This window comes from Ricinus communis, chromosome 4 (genome assembly GCF_019578655.1).
Source record: "Ricinus communis isolate WT05 ecotype wild-type chromosome 4, ASM1957865v1, whole genome shotgun sequence".
Lineage (NCBI taxonomy): Eukaryota > Viridiplantae > Streptophyta > Magnoliopsida > Malpighiales > Euphorbiaceae > Ricinus > Ricinus communis.
The window spans coordinates 28958816-28977751 of NC_063259.1; the positions used below are offsets into that span (position 1 = coordinate 28958816).

The 18936-nt window shown below is 37.3% G+C and overlaps 2 protein-coding genes and 1 pseudogene across 3 annotated transcripts; all 3 read right to left on the reverse strand.

The window, feature by feature from the left end:
• Positions 1–1167: 1167 nt before the first annotated feature.
• LOC8289639 (uncharacterized Rho GTPase-activating protein At5g61530) lies at positions 1168–5244 on the reverse strand. Its single transcript, XM_015726935.3, has 10 exons — positions 5040–5244; positions 4357–4465; positions 3997–4259; positions 3752–3814; positions 3635–3653; positions 3150–3248; positions 2979–3056; positions 2652–2896; positions 1902–2064; positions 1168–1616 (listed from the first exon to the last, which is right to left on the reverse strand). Exons 2-10 carry the CDS (start codon positions 4415–4417, stop codon positions 1471–1473), a joined length of 1137 nt encoding a protein of 378 aa, XP_015582421.2. The 5' UTR covers positions 4418–4465; positions 5040–5244; the 3' UTR covers positions 1168–1470.
• Positions 5245–6928: 1684 nt separating this feature from the next.
• LOC8289638 (hexose carrier protein HEX6) lies at positions 6929–9257 on the reverse strand. 2 transcript variants are annotated; one of them, XM_015723187.3, is made up of 3 exons: positions 9066–9203; positions 8664–8931; positions 6929–8382 (listed from the first exon to the last, which is right to left on the reverse strand). In XM_015723187.3, the coding sequence occupies exons 2-3, from the start codon at positions 8925–8927 to the stop codon at positions 7303–7305; spliced, it is 1344 nt and encodes a 447-aa protein (XP_015578673.2). In that variant the 5' UTR covers positions 8928–8931; positions 9066–9203; the 3' UTR covers positions 6929–7302.
• Positions 9258–10912: 1655 nt separating this feature from the next.
• On the reverse strand, positions 10913–18294 carry LOC8289635 (annotated as a pseudogene).
• Positions 18295–18936: the final 642 nt, after the last annotated feature.

Below are 18936 nucleotides of genomic sequence, written 5' to 3' on the forward strand. Positions count from 1 at the left end.
AAGACATGGCTGACAGATTCTAAATTCTTCAATATAAATCATTACCTGTATTTATTCATAATTTAATTGTATAATTATAAATACTCAGCTCAACAGGCTTTATATATTATTTATATTTATTAGATCATAAGCAAAATAGCTATTTATTTTTATTTGAAAAATATTCAAAATTAATAAAGTAGGTGTCAAGCTCAAGTTATTCTGCTAATTTTAATTGTGAAGTACGATTTCTATTAACATAAATCTGGTAGAAATCAGATAATGCAAAGTAGTAATTATGTTTCAAAAGCAAAGCTAAATTGAGGGAAAGCAACTACCCATCCCTTCTTGAGAAAGAGACGAAATTGGAGTAAAAAATAATAATAACAAAATTCCCTTCTTATCTCTACTGATTCAGATACGAAATAACATCAAAAATAATAAAATCAGTTCTATGCTATGACCTTCTTTCACATTGTACTGATTATTAATCAAATTTAGGCTTTAAAAATATGAAATATCTAATACTTGCAATCTCATTAGGATGTATAAAAAGATTAAAATACATCTTATTACATTATACATAAATATTCAGAACTTTATAATAATGTATATATAAAGATAATTAGGAAACATTAATAAAAAAAATACTGAAGAATAAGGAAACATTACTTAAACTCGAAATCAACCTATAAAATGCTTGTTTGGAAATGGCATATTGGAAAGAAGAACAAGTAGTAGTCATTGTTCGCCTGTCTACCTTCTCCCATTTTAAACTGAAAATGGAACTATGACTAATCTTGTTCTTAACATTATGTATGACAACGCATGAAGAGAGCAGACCAAATATTAGTCATTTTCTTTTGTTTTTATTCAAATCATATATATATATATAAAACAATAATTAACTTACTTAAAATTTCTTTTTATGAGTTCAATCTTTTTATATAATTAATTTCAAATTCTATTTTTTTTTCTTTTCCCTTTCGCTTCGATTGCTCTTCATTCGTGCATATATAAAAATATCATAGCCATTAGTCAACTGAATTCATCATGCAATATGTTATAGCTCGTCAGAAAAAGAAATTCATTTCTTGGAAAATTAACATCTGTTACAGCAACTTTCAATCGCAAATCAATTTCGTGTAAATATTTCTCAAAGCAAACCAGAATTTCTATAGCAAGCAATTGTTAAAACATTGCATGTCTTATTGATTTCCTTTCCTTTCCTAAACAAACAAAACATGTTCAGGCAAAATAATGCACTTTCAAGTTTCAATATTAACAAAATTGAGTACTTCCTGACCCCTAGAATTTACAAAACCACATCCAATAGTCCTAGGTTTGGCAAAAAAACTTGAATACCTGCTGATGAGCAATGGTTGTGAATAATAGAATTCCACCATCAGAACTAATCACTCTACACCACCAACTGTTACACCAAGTCACATGAAGAATCCAGGAAACAGGTTTCATTCTAAGATTCTTGGGTTACCTCCACACTGTCTCATTTGCATCTGTGAATATTGCATTGTGCTGTTCTATGAGACACTGAATAACCTCAATAGCACCAAAATCCATAGGTGTACCATCATCCAAGGGAATGGCGGATGAAGCATCCATACCTTCACCTTCTTCTGTTGCCATAAAGAAAAAAAGAAAAAAAAAAAAAAAGATATACCATTAATTAAGACTCTTAGCTTTCAATTTTTCTTTTGTCCATTAGCAGCACAATTTATTATTCCATCCATCAGTCTTTATAGTTGATGAAAGCAAGTACATTTTGAGATGCATCTGCTGAAATCAAAGCCTAGCTATTGAATGAATTAACTAGTTCCTTGCATACAAAAGAACATCAATTCATGAAAAAAGTAAAAGATTTTTGTCTGAGCTATACAGGAAGTATTTGACATGTGACGCACCTGAAAGCATGTCCCATTCACTATAAACAGGTGCTTGATCCATGCTCTTCTTGGAAGAATATCTTGATGCTTGATTCCAGAATTGCCTGTAAATTTCTGGTTTCTGCTCTTTCCGCCACATAATGACAGGGGCGGTTTCCATGGCAAGGCTTCGTGCATCCATCTACAGGAGACAAAGAAGCAACATATGGTATCAGATGTGTGTGTGGACCCAACAATTTCATATGGATGACGCCATTCAATGTTGGGAAAGCAAAAGAGGCCAGATGGTCATTCTGAAGAACACTTGAAAACCTCCATCTTATTGTGAGGTTAAAGAGAGCCTAAGAAGCAATTGAAAGGGAAATTATATTAAATCATGCACAGCCAATAAAGAGACACCATCAGAAAAGTTTCAGTCCTAGATGATTCTGACCAGCTCATTTTGTTTGGCTTACCAGTAATCCAAATGAATGCACCCGTGAACTCCCATGCAAAACAAGTGCTGCAAACTGCTAATATTGCCATATTGAAGAAAATCTACCATAAAAGAAAAAGCAATGCAGTCGCAAACATGCATATTCTAAAACAGAGCATAGATTACAAATAGTAGCCATTTGCTATCTGTGCATTGAAGAGGTCAGGGAATAAAAACTGTAAACAATAACTATTAGGACATCCTTTCTTATGCAACCGTTCTGTGTGGGTAGGCAGAAGGGTACAGCCCAAATCTGCTGGGAATGAAGGAAGAGAGAAAGAAATATCGCTTGCCTTGTTAAGAAGTGATTTCTGGCTGACACGGAGCAGCAGTGCAGTGATAAGCTCCAAAGTCATATAGTTTACAGTAGGAAGCTTCTTCAGGATATTTTTCATTGCATATATGCTAGAGCGAGCACCTTTAATCTCATTATAGAGCTCAAATGTTGTTAGAGGTTCAGGAAGACTTGCAAGATAAAACTTGATCAGAGCTGCCACATCAAGTGGATTTACACCTTCTGGCAATGAAGCACTGGCATCTACACCATATTTAAGCAAAAATATAACATCACCGTGCTGAATAAAGTGAGTGTCAATTTTGAGCCACAACGGTCAAGATACCTTGGTTATATATAGAGATCAATTGCTGAATAGCCTTTATATTTCCTTCAGCTTTAAACAACTGCATTGAGTTTAATCCTGACAATGAAATGTAAAAGATTAATTCCAATCCAGAATGAATATCAAATAATGGACGAACGCCAATGTCTTAATGATTCTCAAATCAATTACCTGATAATATGAGATAATCTGCACATTTGACCAAAATATGGGGAATAGGCCTGCTGGATTCTTGTCTTTGAACAGTGACCTCAATTGGAACTCCAAATACTAGATGCAAAGGGAAATAAGAAGACTATCAATCATCACAAACATTGGATTCAGGATGCAGGATAGTTGCCTTTACTAGGGAATGTCAAAACTATGCCAATAAGCCCAAAACCTTTATATTGATGAATGCTCCTAAAACCATTCAGAAGATTTTCCAAAAGGTAAGACTAACATTAGATTCCCCAACACTAATTTTTAGCTGCAGATAGCAGGTAGTTCCTAATAACAGCCACTTGCATGCTCCCCCAACAAATAAAATTCACCTTATATATATATATATATATATATATACAACTTTAAAGTGGAAGAACCGGGAAAAGAGTGAAAGAAAAAAAAATGAATATCCTCATAATATAGATAAAACGTTTAAAGTTTAATACACTTACCATCAGTGCTTGCCACTCCCTGGAAATAGACAACAAAGAGGAACATTAACATGCATTGCTTCCAGATTTAAATGGAAAAAGTATATCAAAACAGAAAGCAGCATCAAAATCATATACCTTCTGCCATCTTTCAATGTCAGTCAAAATTGTCTTACTTTTTTGTGCAGTCCTTTTTGCCACCTACAAAAAATTTTCCATCTCAAATGTGATAGATAAACTATCTTAATTTTAAAGCTGCAGTGGACAGTAATTAACTGTCCCTATCAAGTATCAAAATAAATTCTACACATGAAACAATTAAACTTTAGTTGAGTCAAATAAGTATCTTATAAATTTCAAATTTTGATTTTTAGTAAAATTACCTCTTCAACTTTTGTCTTCCCAACAGCAACTTTGTCCTTTGTACCTGACATGCCCTTCCTCAAGAACATGCCAGTAGTAGCAGCTGCAGTGATTAATTGTTCCTGCAGAATATGCCTAGTTGCTGGCTCCCGAAGAAACGTCCACCGACTTTTAACCGCTGACCCAACTCGTTCTGCTGCATCAGCAACATTAACCTTTGCATCCTTTGCAAAATCTCCCACTAAGGTTCCAGCTGACTGCCCAGCTTCTTTAAGCTTCGTTCCTGCAGTCAAACCATAATTAGTGCAATAAAAAACAAGAGAGGGCAGACATGAAACTATGAAACCCTACATATATATATATATATATCAAAAGCATACCTGAGGAAGAAAAGAAAACAGTAGCCTTCTCCTGCCACTGAGGTGAGCCGGGTGAAGGCATTGCTCGAACTATGAAAAGATATCGAATTGAAAATTAATTCGAGAAAGCCTGTTTTCAAGAAGACACAGAAAAGAAGCATAACAAATAATAGATAAATACCTATGAAAGCATAATACCAACAAGAAACAGATAGTTTCTGCTCAATGCCATTTCCTTTTGTCCTATTAGTAAAATTCGACTAAAGACAAATATCCAAGTTCTGACGAGCCATAACAAGAAACAAAAAACAGAAAAGTACGTATTATAAATGCCACAGAAACATTAAAAAAAATAAAATTAAAGAGATTTACCCACAGCCATAAAATGATAAAATAGATATGAACAGCTAAAATTAAATTTCATATACTTCGATACTTGATTAAAAAATCAATATCACAAAACTCAGAATTCCAAATTATCAATTGCACCCTCCATTTTCCCAAAAGCCGAACAACAACAGCTTAAACAAAATAATAAACCATCAATTACTATCCGCACAAAGTACCTAATTCTCAGCCACAACCATAACTACCGATGAGCCAAACAAAAACAGAAAAAGCAAAAAGCTATTAAAAACAAAACAAAGCCTTAATTCTCAACAAGGAGGAACAATAAAAGATGAACAAGAAGAACGAAGAGTTACCGTAGGTAGAGAAAGGAAAGGAAAGGAAAGCTCAGCGAACGAAAAAAAAACAGAAATCAGATTCCAAGAGACGGAGAAAGTTTTGACGAGTCCAATCGCCAGACGAGAGAGTTCAAAAGTTGAAAGTCGTTTGTTTTTTTTTTTTTTTTTTTTTTTTTTTTTGAAAAAAGAAGAAAACGAAAGAGAAAAAGAATTGGGTCGTAGAGAGAGAGCAAGTCCTTTTTGGGGATTTCTATATTATAGGAAATTGGTCAGCAAAAGAGTTGAGATCATTACCGAATCAGGTATTGCCACGCAGGCAACGCATGGGACACGCGGACATTCTGCGATGCAGAGTAAATCTCCTTTGTTTCAATAGGCTTCCAACGGATGTAACAGCTCTCCGATTGTTTCTGTCTGTCAATTTTGCAATATTTTTCTTAAAGAAATGGGAAATTATGGGGTGATTATGGTGTATTACGGTTAATTATTGAAAAAGCAACATATATAATCCCAGTAACTTGAGAGTTAGTAACAGTATTGTTACCAATCACTCTCTAATTATAGAATGGAAGATGCTAAAATAGTTGAGCAAATTTCTAAATAACTACAACTATTATGGGTTTAAAAAAAAATTGTTTTTAGAGTTAAATAGTTAATTTTCGACCCACCAGAAGATTATTATAATCTTCTATTATTTAATGAATCATTAATTTGAGTAGCTAGGAATAAGTATATTCTGTGTATAAATATGAAATTGATAATGTTACTGTTATTGATGTGTACTTTTCTTCTGTGGACTGAAAACATGGGGTGGACTTTTGGAAAGATACAACTTGGGAAGGTGGTGGCAGTAGTCAAAATTGATTGGATTACTTGCTTGCATTATTAGAGTATATTTGATTGATTTAAATAGTATTTATATTTAGTCATTGATGATTTGATTAATAAGGTATCTAATTTGTTTGTTAGTCCTCCAGCCATACCATGATGACTCAAAACTAAACCTATCTTATTAGGGTAAAGAATAACAACCAAGCAATGATTCATCAGCTTTCTTTATACACTTTACGTCTTCTTCTTCTTTTTTTCTTTTTTTTTAGTTCTGAAAAGACATGCTTTAATTGACTGGTCCAGATCCTAAAACCTATTGATGATACCCTTGATTCGCTTTTCTGCTTTGATTTTTCTTTTTTCTTTTTAACCCTTTGAGGAGGGGAGGTTAACGTATGATTTCCATTTTCTGTAATCTAATATGGAGAGAATTACAGTAACAACAATTATTCATTCACATTTGCCAGCTCCTTTGTCAACTCCCGACAATGATTCACAAAGTATACATAAATATGTTTTTTCATCTGCTGATTTGGGTGTTATTTAGCTTAAATAATGATATCACACTTATATATATAGGCATGGATATAAATGTTGCACCAGTAGCAACAAACCCAGCTACTAGAGCGGACATGATCAGTGAAACGCTTTCGCTTAGACCAATAGTCCTGGATAGCGTTGGAGAGTAGAATGTATGACATTGATACCCGTTACCTGTTGGAAAAATTGGGAATGCCCTTGGAATTACCACTTGACAGTTGATATCCTTGAGTGGGTGGTTAAATGAAACTGAGCTTGCATTAATTAGATCATCATGATCAAGTTCTGTTTGCACATCGGTTGTGCCTCGGATGCCTTGTACCGTAGCTTTAGCCTTTCCGGGCCATTACAGCGCTGAATTAAGCTGATGGGTGTAAATTTCTGGGAGGAAAAGTGCGCCTATTGTCAGGATTGAGCGGAACTGCAGCCATTGCTAAAGAAATTTTCCAACACCAACGTACTTCAAGTCCAACTAGACAGCGGTGGTGCCATTTCAGACAGGTAATAGAGCAGAACAGAACAGACTGCACAATAACTAAGCTAAAGAATTAAATTTAAAAAAAAAAAACCAGCTGGTACAATAGATAATTTCTTTTTTCTTCTTCTCGATAGGACTTTGTTCTACATCCTAGTAGAGATAGGGAAAGCTTGACCTACTGTTTCACATGCTCAAATTTCATTTTAACTCAGCTTCATTTAGTTTGATTATGTTAATGATCGAAATTACATTCAAGTATAACACTCTCTTCACCTAGTTTTAGTACTGAGCCTAACAAGGGCTAACGACCTTTCATCATTTCCCTTGATCAAACGCAGGGAAAGTGAGTGGGAATATAAGTAAAATCTGTCATTCTTTACTTCAGTTGTAAAATGAATTTGTACAGCAATAAAATTTGACTAATTATGTATTTCATGCTGCTTCCATTTTATTATTTTCCTCAGCAGCTTCTTCCCCTATAATTTTCTTCCAAAACCAGTGGTCCCTCCACACTATATCCATTTTCTCAATTGGCACCTTCTTCGTCTCTGGCAGCAAAAAGTGCACAAAGGCAGTGATCACTACAACCCATCCTCCAAAAAAGAAGAAAATTCCAGATTTGAAGTGGCAAAGCATAGATAGAAAAGTTTGTGCAACAACGAAAGTGAATAAAAAGCTCACTGCCACCACAATACTTTGCCCTGCTGATCGAATCTCTAATGGGAATATCTCACTAGGAACCAACCATCCAAGAGGACCCCATGACCACCCGAATCCAGCCACGTAAATACAGATCAAAATCAGAACTATATAAGCATACCCTTTACCTATACCACCATGATCGCCTAGCTCAGCTGCCATAATACTCCCAACCATTATCTGTGCTACAAACATCTGTACACCCCCAAATATAAACAATGCTCTTCTTCCAAGTTTATCGACTATAAGCATCGATATGAACGTTGACGCACTACCCACAAGCCCTGTCACAATAGAAGATAAGAGGGATGCACTTTCTTCCAGGCCGATTGTCCTGAAAAGTATTGGAGCATAAAATGCAATGACATTGATCCCTGTTACTTGCTGGAAAAATGGTATGGCTACTGCCATTACTAGTTGAGGCCGATACTTTCTTCGCATTATATTCTTAAATGGGTGCTGAATAGTTCTTGAGATTATGCTAGCTTTGATGAGATCGTCAAGTTCTGCTTGGACATCAGTGGTACCTCGCACACGTTGTAACATAAGTTTGGCTCTCTCATGATCATTGCTGCGCTGAATCAGGCTATTGGGTGTCTCTGGGAGGAAAAGTGCACCAAATGTCAGGATTGCAGCTGGAACTGCTGCCATTGCTAGGGAAATTCGCCAACCCCAGCCACCTTCAATCTTTTCTGTTCCATAGTTTATAAGGTTGGCAGACAATGCCCCAATACCAACACTAAATTGGAAGCCGTTGTTGATTGCCCCTCTATATCTTGGCGGTGCCATTTCAGACAGATAAAGTGGAACTGCCTGCAGAGTCAGAAGAAACATATATGTATTTACAAAAACATGATTTTGAAAACAAAGATATTCAGCATCATGGTACTTTCTTAAGCTAAATTATAAGCCCCTTTATTTTATCAAGTGTTCGTCACAATTTTTACTTTTTAAGCAATAAAAGAAACGACTCGGTTCTGTTTTAGTTGTTCAAAAGCTTTATGAAGAAATTCAAGAACTAAAGGTACATGGTAGAACTGCTGAAGAACTTGAAAGTGAACAAATAAATTATTGTAAAGAATCAAGTGGAGTACCTGGTTTGCAAAACCGACACCAACTCCAAGCAAGACGCGGCCAAATATCAACATATACACATTAACTGCAGCACCACCAAGGGCTGCGCCGGCAAGGAAAACAGCACCGCCTAAAAGAATTGATGGCTTGCGCCCAAAAGCTCTAGTGACCGACGAGGCGAAGAAGGAAGCAACAAGGCCAGCAACATATAGTGAGGATGTGAAGGAGGTTAAAAGTTGACTATCAAACTTGCAGTAGTTGCTAATTTCTGTGTCTTCTTTCATTTTCCTGTACACATCCGGAAAGAATTTCTTCAAGAAGGGATCCATTGATGTCACACCACCTTCACATAAACTTGTATAAGTTGAAATCAATCATTAACAAAGAAGCATATCACATATAAAATCTACAGCATGGTTTACCTGAAACTCCAATATCATAGCCAAAAATGACTCCTCCCATGGCAGCCATCATGCAAGATAGAGCAACAAAGGAGGTCATCCTGCCATTGTACTGACCCCCTTCACTTGTAATGGCCAATCCTGCAGCCATATTTCTGAACCTTCCGATTGCAAGCTCACTCACACCAGTGTCTTGTAAGAGGGAGAACCAGAGAAAGAGGAGAGAGTTCAGATTTAAGATAGATAATAAAAATTAGAAATAGCAGTCTTCATTGACTTGCAGAAATCAACATCACTTAATGGGTGTGTGATATAATTCGACGACAATATTATTATTTAACGTACAATCTGGACTTTCTATGAGCATGTGGCTAGGTTTGGAATCTTGTGTGGGGTTTCGCTATCGTCCACCCAATATAAGCAGTATGTGGACAATTTGTATTGCAGTTCTGAAATAGTTAGGTTGCTAGATTGAATCTACAATTATTGGACTATAATTTCTACGTTCTTTTTGATATGGTAGTATATATAATGAGATAAATATGAATGAATAATCAATGTATCGAAGAAAGACCAGCTTTATACTTTGGTTGACCAGCAGCAGCAGCTCCATGTTGCCTTGTAAGAATTTTTTGGATAGACTTTTAGACCACGTAGTTGTGTTTGTTAAGAAATCTTTTAGAGCCAATGGGTAATAGAATATACAATTTTTTAATTAGTAATACATCTTATGTTAATAATTTTAATTATAAGTAGTTAATAGTAATTATTCATTAACTATAATTATCTATGGATAACAAAGTTAATAAAGTTCATACAAGATCCCTCACGTATAAGACATGTATTGGCGGCTAAGGGTGATTAGTAATATGGTAATCAGATGTAAGACAAAAAAATCCGATGGTTCTCTTCTCGTTAATTATGCTTATTATATATTTTTACTAACGTGCATAAATCATGGATGATAAGTTGAACCACTAAAAAGACACTTGCAGCTAGAGAAAGAAAGTGGAATCCCTGATCACAAAGACAACAAGTATGTTTCTAATGATTGCAGGCCCATTGTTAAGGAAAGAGTAAAAAGTCCATACAATCGAAAGGAAACAAGACAGGCTTTATTGGTAAAGACCTGAAATTCCAATATCGTAGCCAGAAATAAGTCCTCCCACGGCAGCCTTGCGATGATAAACGAGGTGATCCTGCCCTGTTTCGCTTGTAATGGCTAATCCTGCTGCCGTAGCTTAATCCGGAGCTCACGGGGAGAGAGGGAGAGTTCAAATTCTAGATTTTAGAGAATTTAAAAGAGCACTCAGAGTTGCAGATAATAGTCTTTCTGGACTGGTATAGAATTGAACATGATCATTGTGGGATATACAAAGTAAACTATCATCTATACTGTGGACTTGATAGGAGGATCTGTGGTTAGACTTTGGAAGTTGCATGTTTGAATTTCAAAGAAAAATGCATTCATTTTAACTCAGCTCATTTAGTTTGATTATGTTAATGATCGAAACTACATTCGGACTCGATGCTCGTTTGCCTATGTAACTGTCTTCACCTAATGTTAGGACTCGGCCTAAAATTGCTGCCATGGATAAGATAATAAGTGACTAATCAACTTTCAACATCTCCGATTATCAACAGGAGCAATCCTGGCCTAGATAATGGTCCATATATAGTGGACTATCTCACATCAAATTGTGGGAGTCACTTTACTTTAAGAGAAAGGATTTAATCAGTGAAAAATTCTTATTTGCACCAAGAGTATATCCGTTGATTGTATATCATAAAGTTTGATCGGTGATTCTTATCTAGGCTTAGTGTATATACCATGACTAATAAGAGAACGATAAGTATGTACGAGTGATTTACATTTTGGTATTTGATGCTGCTTCCACTTCATTATTTCCCTCAACAGCTTCTTCTCTTATACTTTTCTTCCAAAACCAGTGCTGCCTCCACACTATATCCATTTGCTCAATTGGCACCTTCTTCGTCTCTGGCAGCAAGTAGTGCACGAAGGCAGTCATCACTGCAACCCATCCTCCAAAAAAGAAGAAAAATCCAAACTTGAAGTGGCAAAGCATAGATAGAAAAAGTTTGTGCAACAATGAAAGTGAACAAAAAGTTCACTGCCACCGCAATACTTTGCCTGCAGAGCGAATCTCTAATGGGAAAATCTCACCAGGAACCAACCATCCAAGAGGACCCCATGACCACGAAAATCCAGCCACATAAATACATATCAAAATCAGAACTATATAAGCATATCCTCTGCCTATACCACCACGATCGCCCAACTCAGCTGCCATAATACCCCCAACCATTATCTGTGACACAAACATTTGTACACCCCCAAATATAAGCAATGCTCTTCTTCCAAATTTATCGACTATAAGCGTAGATAGACGCGATACCCACAGCTCCTGTCACGATGGAAGACAAGAGGGATGCACTTACTTCTAGTCCAATTGTCTTGAAAAGTAAAGGAGCATAAAATGCAATGACATTGATTCCTGATACTTGCTGAAAAAAATTGCATGGCTACTGCCATTATCAGCTGAGGCCGGTACTTTCTTCGCATTATATTCTTAAATGGGTGCTGAATAGTTCTTGAGGTTATGCTAGCTTTGATGAGATCATCAAGCTCTGCTCGAACGTCAGTGGTGCCTCGAACATGTTGCAGCATATGTTTGGCTCTTTCATGATCATTGATACGCTGAATCAGGCTATTGGGTGTTTCTGGGAGGAAAATTGCACCTAATGTTAGGAGTGCAGCCGAAACTCCTGCCATTGCTAGAGAGAATCGCCAACCCCAACCACCTTTGATCTTTTCAGTTCCATAGTTAATAAGGTTGGCAGACAATGCCTAATGCCAATACTAAATTGCAAGCCGTTGTTAATTGCTCCTCTATATCTTGGAGGTGCCATTTCAGAGAGATAAAGTGGAACTGCCTGTTGAGAGTCAGAAGACACGTACATAATATGTATGTAACCATGATTTCAAAATGGAGACGTACATGAGAATGGAATTTTTTAAGCTAAACTACTATCCCCTTCACGGCAATATTTATATTTAACAAATAGAAAACAGTTCTGTTTTAGTTGTTCAAAAGCTTTATGAAGATCTGTCGAAGACAGGAACTTGAAGGCAGCAGGAAAGAGGGCCTCAGACACTGCACAGGCAGAAAAGCCTATGCAGGGCTACTCATCACAGGCTCCAGGAAAAGGGAGCAACCATCCCTGTGGCAGGGAATGGTCACTTCAACCTTCCCTAAACAGAAAAGGACATTGGACAAAGTTTACAAGGCAACCAATATAGATTAGGCTACCGTTGCACCTCATGTATATATATTCACAATCATCAAACAATGTAATCTCAGAATTCATAAAAAATATATACTCTTCATTGATCACAGAAAAAACAACATGGTATCAGAGCAGGATTCAAACCTGTAAAATACCAAAACAAACAAAACCAATCCCACAAACTCTTCTCAAATTTCCTTTCGGAAAATCATCATGTCTCAAAATGATAACAGATTAACCAGCGTAATTCTGAGAGGTAATCAAAATTACTTCAAGTGGTCTGAATCTGTCTACATCGGGCTAAGTGGCAGAAGAAAATTAGGGTTCATTACAGGGACTAAACTCAAACCCAAACCAGAAAGGCCAGAAAATCCGACAGAAGAAGAAGCAGAAAAAATCGAAGAATGACAAACAACAGATCACATGGTCATGTCTATGCTGACCAATACAATGGAGCCCCAAATTTTCAGGCTATGCATGCTGTTAGAATCATCACAGGCAGTATGGACAAAGATGAAAGGGCTATATGGACATCAACAAAACTTTGCACATATATTCAATCTCAAGCAAGAACTTGCACAGATCACACAAGGGACAAGGAGTGGCTCAGAATATGCCACAGAAGTCTTAACCCGATGGGAAGAACTTCACAACTACCTCTCCCCTATGACTGACCCACAAGAAACTCAGAAGAGATCAGAACAGGACCTCGTTTATACATACCTGGGAGGACTGGACCCAAGCTACGAGAGCCTGAGGTCATAAATCCTCAGGTCGACCGAGCTTCCAAAAATTGACGCGGTAATAGCAAACGTCCAGCGAGAAGAGACTCGTAGAAGCCTTATGAACATCTCATTCTCGCTCGATGCTGCCGAAAACCGCGCCTGCTCAACCCATCGTCTCCCGACACGCGACTCTACCCGGCCGAGGGGAGACCCCAACAGCATCGAACGATGCAACCACTGTAGAAAATAGGTTATAATCGTGATGCTTGTTGGCATCTCCACCCCCAGCTCCGACCTAATCGTGGCTGGAAGAAAAGAGGAGCCAAGCGGGACAAGGGATTTCATTTTGGGGGGGCGGCAGGAAGAGAGGAAAAAGAAAACCCTAATGACAAGGGTGGAAGAGAAAGAGAGGGGTTTTATTTTGGGTCTGAAAATTATACATCGACCCGACCCGAACCCGAAGTCCACATGGTGACCCGACCCGGGTCCAACTCAGCTGACCCGATCCGACTTGGGCAACCTAGACCAGCATCCACTGATCCGACTTGGTTACCCGACCCAGCTGCCCCTACCAGTCACCTCACTCAATTGCTATCCCAAATTCAAACATTGGTCCAGCAACAGTCCGACGGGTCAGGTTCGGTATCTCATTATTCCTTTAAAATTGCTAATATAAATCAAAAACAAAATCACTGGATTATTGATTCCGGAGCCACCGATCACATGTCATTGAATCCAATGAATCTGCAAAATCTTGCACCCATTGTTGATTCCCGACATGTGACGGTCGCAAATGGCAATAAGGCCACTATTTACGGTCAAGGCACTGTCACACTACTTAACAAACAGTTACATAACGTGTTACTCCTACCTGATTTTAAATCAAATTTACTGTCTGTTGGAAAATTAACTCGTGATTTGAATTGCAATGTTATTTTCTCACCATCTTCATTACAATTTCAGGATCGAGTAACAAGGAAGATGATTGGTGAAGAACGGCTAGAAAAAGGATTGTATTATCTTAACAACCCAACCGGCCAATGCCTCACTGCCTCTTCTACTACCAATCAAGGCATGTTGATGCATTGGCGGTTTGGGCACCCATCTGACTCTGTCTTGAATAAATTATTTTGTTATAAATTAAACTCTAGTTGCTGTGATGTGTTTAAATTTTCAAAACATACTCGCTTGCCTTTTTTTTTATCTTCCACTGTCTCTACCAAACCTTTTGAATTAATTCATTCTGATGTTTGGGGCCCTGCCCCTATTGAATTTTATAATCATTATAGATATTTTGTCACATTCATTGACGACTATTTCCGCACTACTTGGGCTTTCTTACTCAAAGGGAAACATGAGGTCTTTAAATACTTTCAAGAATTTTTTCACTTCATTCAGAATCAATATGATACAAATATTAAAATCTTTCGGTCAGATAATGGTATTGAGTATGTCAACAAATATTTTACTGATTTTTTTAAACAAAATGGTATTCTGCATCAAACCACGTGCATTAACACCCACAAACAAAATGGGGTTTCTGAAAGAAAAAATCGCCATCTTCTTGAAGTTACTAGGACTTTACTTTTTTACAATCATGTTCCTAATATCTATTGGTCTGATGCCATTCTCACTGCTACTTATCTAATTAATCGATTACCAAGCGTCACCTTACAGAATCTAAGTCCATTAGAAATTCTGAAAGGACGTAAAATAGAATTAGGGCACATCCGAGTCTTTGGATGCGTTTGTTATGTCCATGTCAAACGTCATCATAAGTTTGATAAAAGTTCTATTAAAACCATTTTCTTAGGGTATTCCTCTCAAAAAAAGAGGTACAAATGCTACGACCCCTCCACTCACAAGACTTATGTATCTCGCGATATTTCCTTTAATGAAAATGACTCTTACTATCCTCGTTCATCTCAGATTCCTTCCACACACACTCATGGGCCACACACTCCTTTATTTCCGCACAACTTTATTTCTTCTGATTGCAGCCAACCGACTTATGATGCTCCCCCCGAAGGGGACTCAGAACCAAATATCCTCTCAAGTGCAATTCCTTCAGGGGGAGAAAGTGACAACACCGAGGACTTAGAAGATGGATCTGAAGCTACTCAAGAAGAAATTGCCTTGAGATGATCCACTTGACAGACTCGCCCTCCCGCAAAACTTCGAGACTATGTGTCTCACTAGGTATCGTATCCAATCTAACACTTCATCATATATGACAACATCTCAAATACATATCGGGCCTACCTAAGCAATATTACAGCTCACACCGAACCCACATCCTTTTATGAAGCCAACACCGACCCAAAATGGTGTCAGGCCATGAAAGAAGAACTTCAAGCCCTAGAAAAAAACAACACATGGAACGTAGCGCCTCTACCACCAAAAACAAAATCATAGGGTGCAAATGGGTATACAATATAAGTGTGATGGGACAGTTAAGAGGCACAAAGCTAGGTTAGTAGCCAGGGGATTCACTCAAATATATGGAGTTGATTATCAAGAAACCTTTGCCCTTGTTGCAAAAATAAACACTGTTTGAATTCTATTATCTGTTGCTACTAACCTAGGGTGGAATCTTTTTCAAATGGACGTAAAGAATGCATTCCTTTAAGAAAACCTAGAAGAAGAAGTTTACATGACTCTTCCCCCCGGCCATAAATCTTCATCAGATTCCTCTTTGGTATGTAAACTAAGAAAGGCGATTTACGGATTAAAACAGTCTCCAAGAGCATGGTATGCTAAACTAAGCCTCTTTCTTTTGAATATTAATTTCAGTAAAAGCACCTTTGATTCTTCTATGTTTGTCAAGCATACACACACATATACTATTGTTGTCCTTGTATATTTTGATGACATCATAATAACAGGAAATGATGACCAAGAAATTGAAAGGGTCAAGCAAAGTCTAAAAAGGGAATTCGATATTAAAGACTTAGGTTAACTGTCATATTTTCTCGGAATAGAAATGGCCAAGTCAGACAAAGGTCTGTTCCTATCTCAAAGGAAGTATGTCCTTGACCTACTAAAGGAGACAGGGAAACTGGGAGTCAAGCCAGCCAACACCCCAATGGAAACCAATGTTAGACTTAATTTAGAAGATGGTAAGCCTGTCTCAGACATAGGCCAATATCAGCGTCTAGTAGGGAAGGTAATCTATCTAACCATCACAAGGCCTGATATTGCATATGCTGTAAGTATGGTAAGCCAATTCATGCATGCACCCCGTACTAGTCACTCAGAAGCTATCGACAGGATACTTAGGTATCTCAAGGGCACCTCAGGGCAAGGAATCTGGATGAAGAAAAATAACACTAACACCATAGTTAGCTTCTCTGATGCAGATTGGGCAGGAAGCTGTGATAGAAAATCAACCACAGGTTTTTGCACCTACGTAGGAGGAAACTTAGTGACTTGAAAAAGTAAGAAACAAAATGTTGTGGCAAGGTCAAGTACAGAAGCTGAGTATCGAGCCATGGCCTCTACAGCGAGTGAACTTACCTAGATCAAGCAAGTCCTCCAGGACTTAAAAATCGAATGTAAAGGATCTATGAAGATGTACTGTGACAATCAGGCAACACGTCACATTGCATCCAATCCAGTGTTTCATGAACGTACCAAGCACATTGAAGTGGATTGTCACTTCATTAGAGAAAAAGTACAATTAAGGGAAATTGAAACATCATTCGTCAGAAGCCAAGATCAGTTGGTCGATATCTTTACAAAAGCTCTCAACAAAAATAGTCACAAAATCATTCTCAGCAAAATGGGTTCGATTAACCTCTACGAACCCATCTTGAGGGGGAGTGTTGAAGACAATAACTACGAAGACAGTGGAAGAGAGTCTCGGACAACGCGGGAAAAGCCTATGCAGGGCTACTCATCACAGGCTCCAGGAAAAGGGAGCAACCATCCCTGTGGCAGGGAATGGTCACTTCAACCTTTCCTAAACAGAAAAGGACATTGGACAAAGTTTACAAGGCAACCAATATAGATTAGGCTACCATTGCACCTTATGTATATATATTCAGAATCATCAAACAATGTAATCTTAGAATTCATAAAAAATATAGACTCTTCATTGATCACAGAAAAACAACAAGATCTAAAGATACATGGTTAGAACTGGTCAAGAACTTGACAAGCGAAAAATAATATGATCATAAAGAATAAAGTGGAGGACCTGGTTTGCAAAACCAACACCAACTCCAAGCAAGTCACAGCCAAATATCAACATAGAAACATTAACCGCAGCACCACCAAGGGCTGTGCGGGCAATGAAAGCTGTATCTCCTAAAAGAATTGATGGCTTGCGCCCGAATGCTCTAGTGACCGACGAGGCGAAGAAAGAAGCGACAAGGCCAGCAACATATAGTGAGGATGTGAAGGAGGTTAATAGTTGGCTATCAAATTTGCAGTAGTTGCTAATCTTTTTTTCTTCTTTCATTTTCCTGTACACATCCGGAAATATTTTCTTCAAGAAGGGATCCATTGATGTCACGCCACCTTCACATAAACTTGCATAAGTTTGTTTAAACTCGGTCATTATCATATATGGAATTTATGTATAGCATGACATACCTGGAACTCCAATATCATAGCCAAAAATGACTCCTCCCATAGCAGCCATCATGCAAGATAGAAAAACAAAGGAAGTCATCCTGCCATTGTATTGATCCCCTTCACTTGCCATGGCCAGTCCCGGTGCCATGCAGTGTAACCTTCCAGTTCCAAGCTCACTCACCAATGTCTTGTAGGAGAGAAGTGAGTAGAGAAAGAGGAGAGTTCAGATGTAAGAAACATATAATATAACAGTAGAAATATCAGTCTTCAATTACTCGTAGAAACCAACATCAATAGATGAGTACGTAGGATTTTCAATGACCATAATACTTAATGTACAATTTATATGTGAGGTGCCTCTATTTTCACAATTGTTAATGAAAAACTCATTTTGATTTCTAATACTAATAATTGTAAATTTCATGGGAATATATTTTTCTCTTTCCACTAGCAAGCATATTGTCGATAATTCACATTGCCAAAGAAGGTTCATGGATTACCGACAAAAGAACCCAACAGTTTTTCTGGAGTGAATATTGATTTAAGTTAAAAACTTATTTGAACATATAAAGAAAGTGAGCAACTCTATAAAGTTTGGACATAAAAGAGTTCATAATTTGAGGAATATTGAAGTTTAAAGCTTCAAATATTGGGAGATAGTTAAAAAACTCAGGTTCTTTTGTTTCACTTGTAGCAGAATTAGAGGTTATCATGGAAACAATAGCAGCATTATGAATATACGTATTCATATTATGACGCTGATCAGGATTGTTTTCATTGAGAACAGAGTAATGAAGAAACAGCAAAGATGCAGTAAATAGAGATTGACAAGAAGAAGAAGAAGAAAGAGAAAAAACATAAATCGAACATTAATTACCTTTTAAGAGCGATGTTTTTAATATCTCTCAGTTTTTTAACTCGCCTCATCTTCTTTGAATTCTTCGTCCCCTCCCCTGTATAACTATCTGTTTTTCTTTTTCCCCCTTCCCTTTTGTTGTAACTTTGTCTCGTTTTCTTTTCCTAGAAGTTTTACCTGGTTGTTTCATATTAATCGCTGTTGAACTCGGAATCTATAACTTCTATAATGTCTATTTTCGTAGCCCCCTGAAAACTGTGTATTTGATTTAATGATCTTTTTCTTGGCCAAATGGCATTGGCAATGGTTTTCTATGAAATAACTAATACCAAGTAACTTGCCAAAAACGTGGCCATAACTCTCCTTCTTGTAACAGTCTTCTTTCTTTCTTTCTTTCTTTCTTCCTCAAAGCCGACTGATTGTT

Excerpts from the sequence above, each read along its gene's own strand:
- LOC8289639 (XM_015726935.3), bottom strand. The coding sequence starts at position 4,417 with ATGCCTTCACCCGGCTCACCTCAGTGGCAGGAGAAGGCTACTGTTTTC. Across the intron at positions 3,815-3,996 it reads GGAAGACAAAAGTTGAAGAG|GTGGCAAAAAGGACTGCACA; the intron begins GTAATTTTACTA and ends AATTTTTTGTAG. Across the intron at positions 1,617-1,901 it reads TGAATGGGACATGCTTTCAG|AAGAAGGTGAAGGTATGGAT; the intron begins GTGCGTCACATG and ends TTATGGCAACAG.
- LOC8289638 (XM_015723187.3), bottom strand. The coding sequence starts at position 8,927 with ATGAAAGAAGACACAGAAATTAGCAACTACTGCAAGTTTGATAGTCAA. Across the intron at positions 8,383-8,663 it reads GTGTCGGTTTTGCAAACCAG|GCAGTTCCACTTTATCTGTC; the intron begins GTACTCCACTTG and ends CTGACTCTGCAG.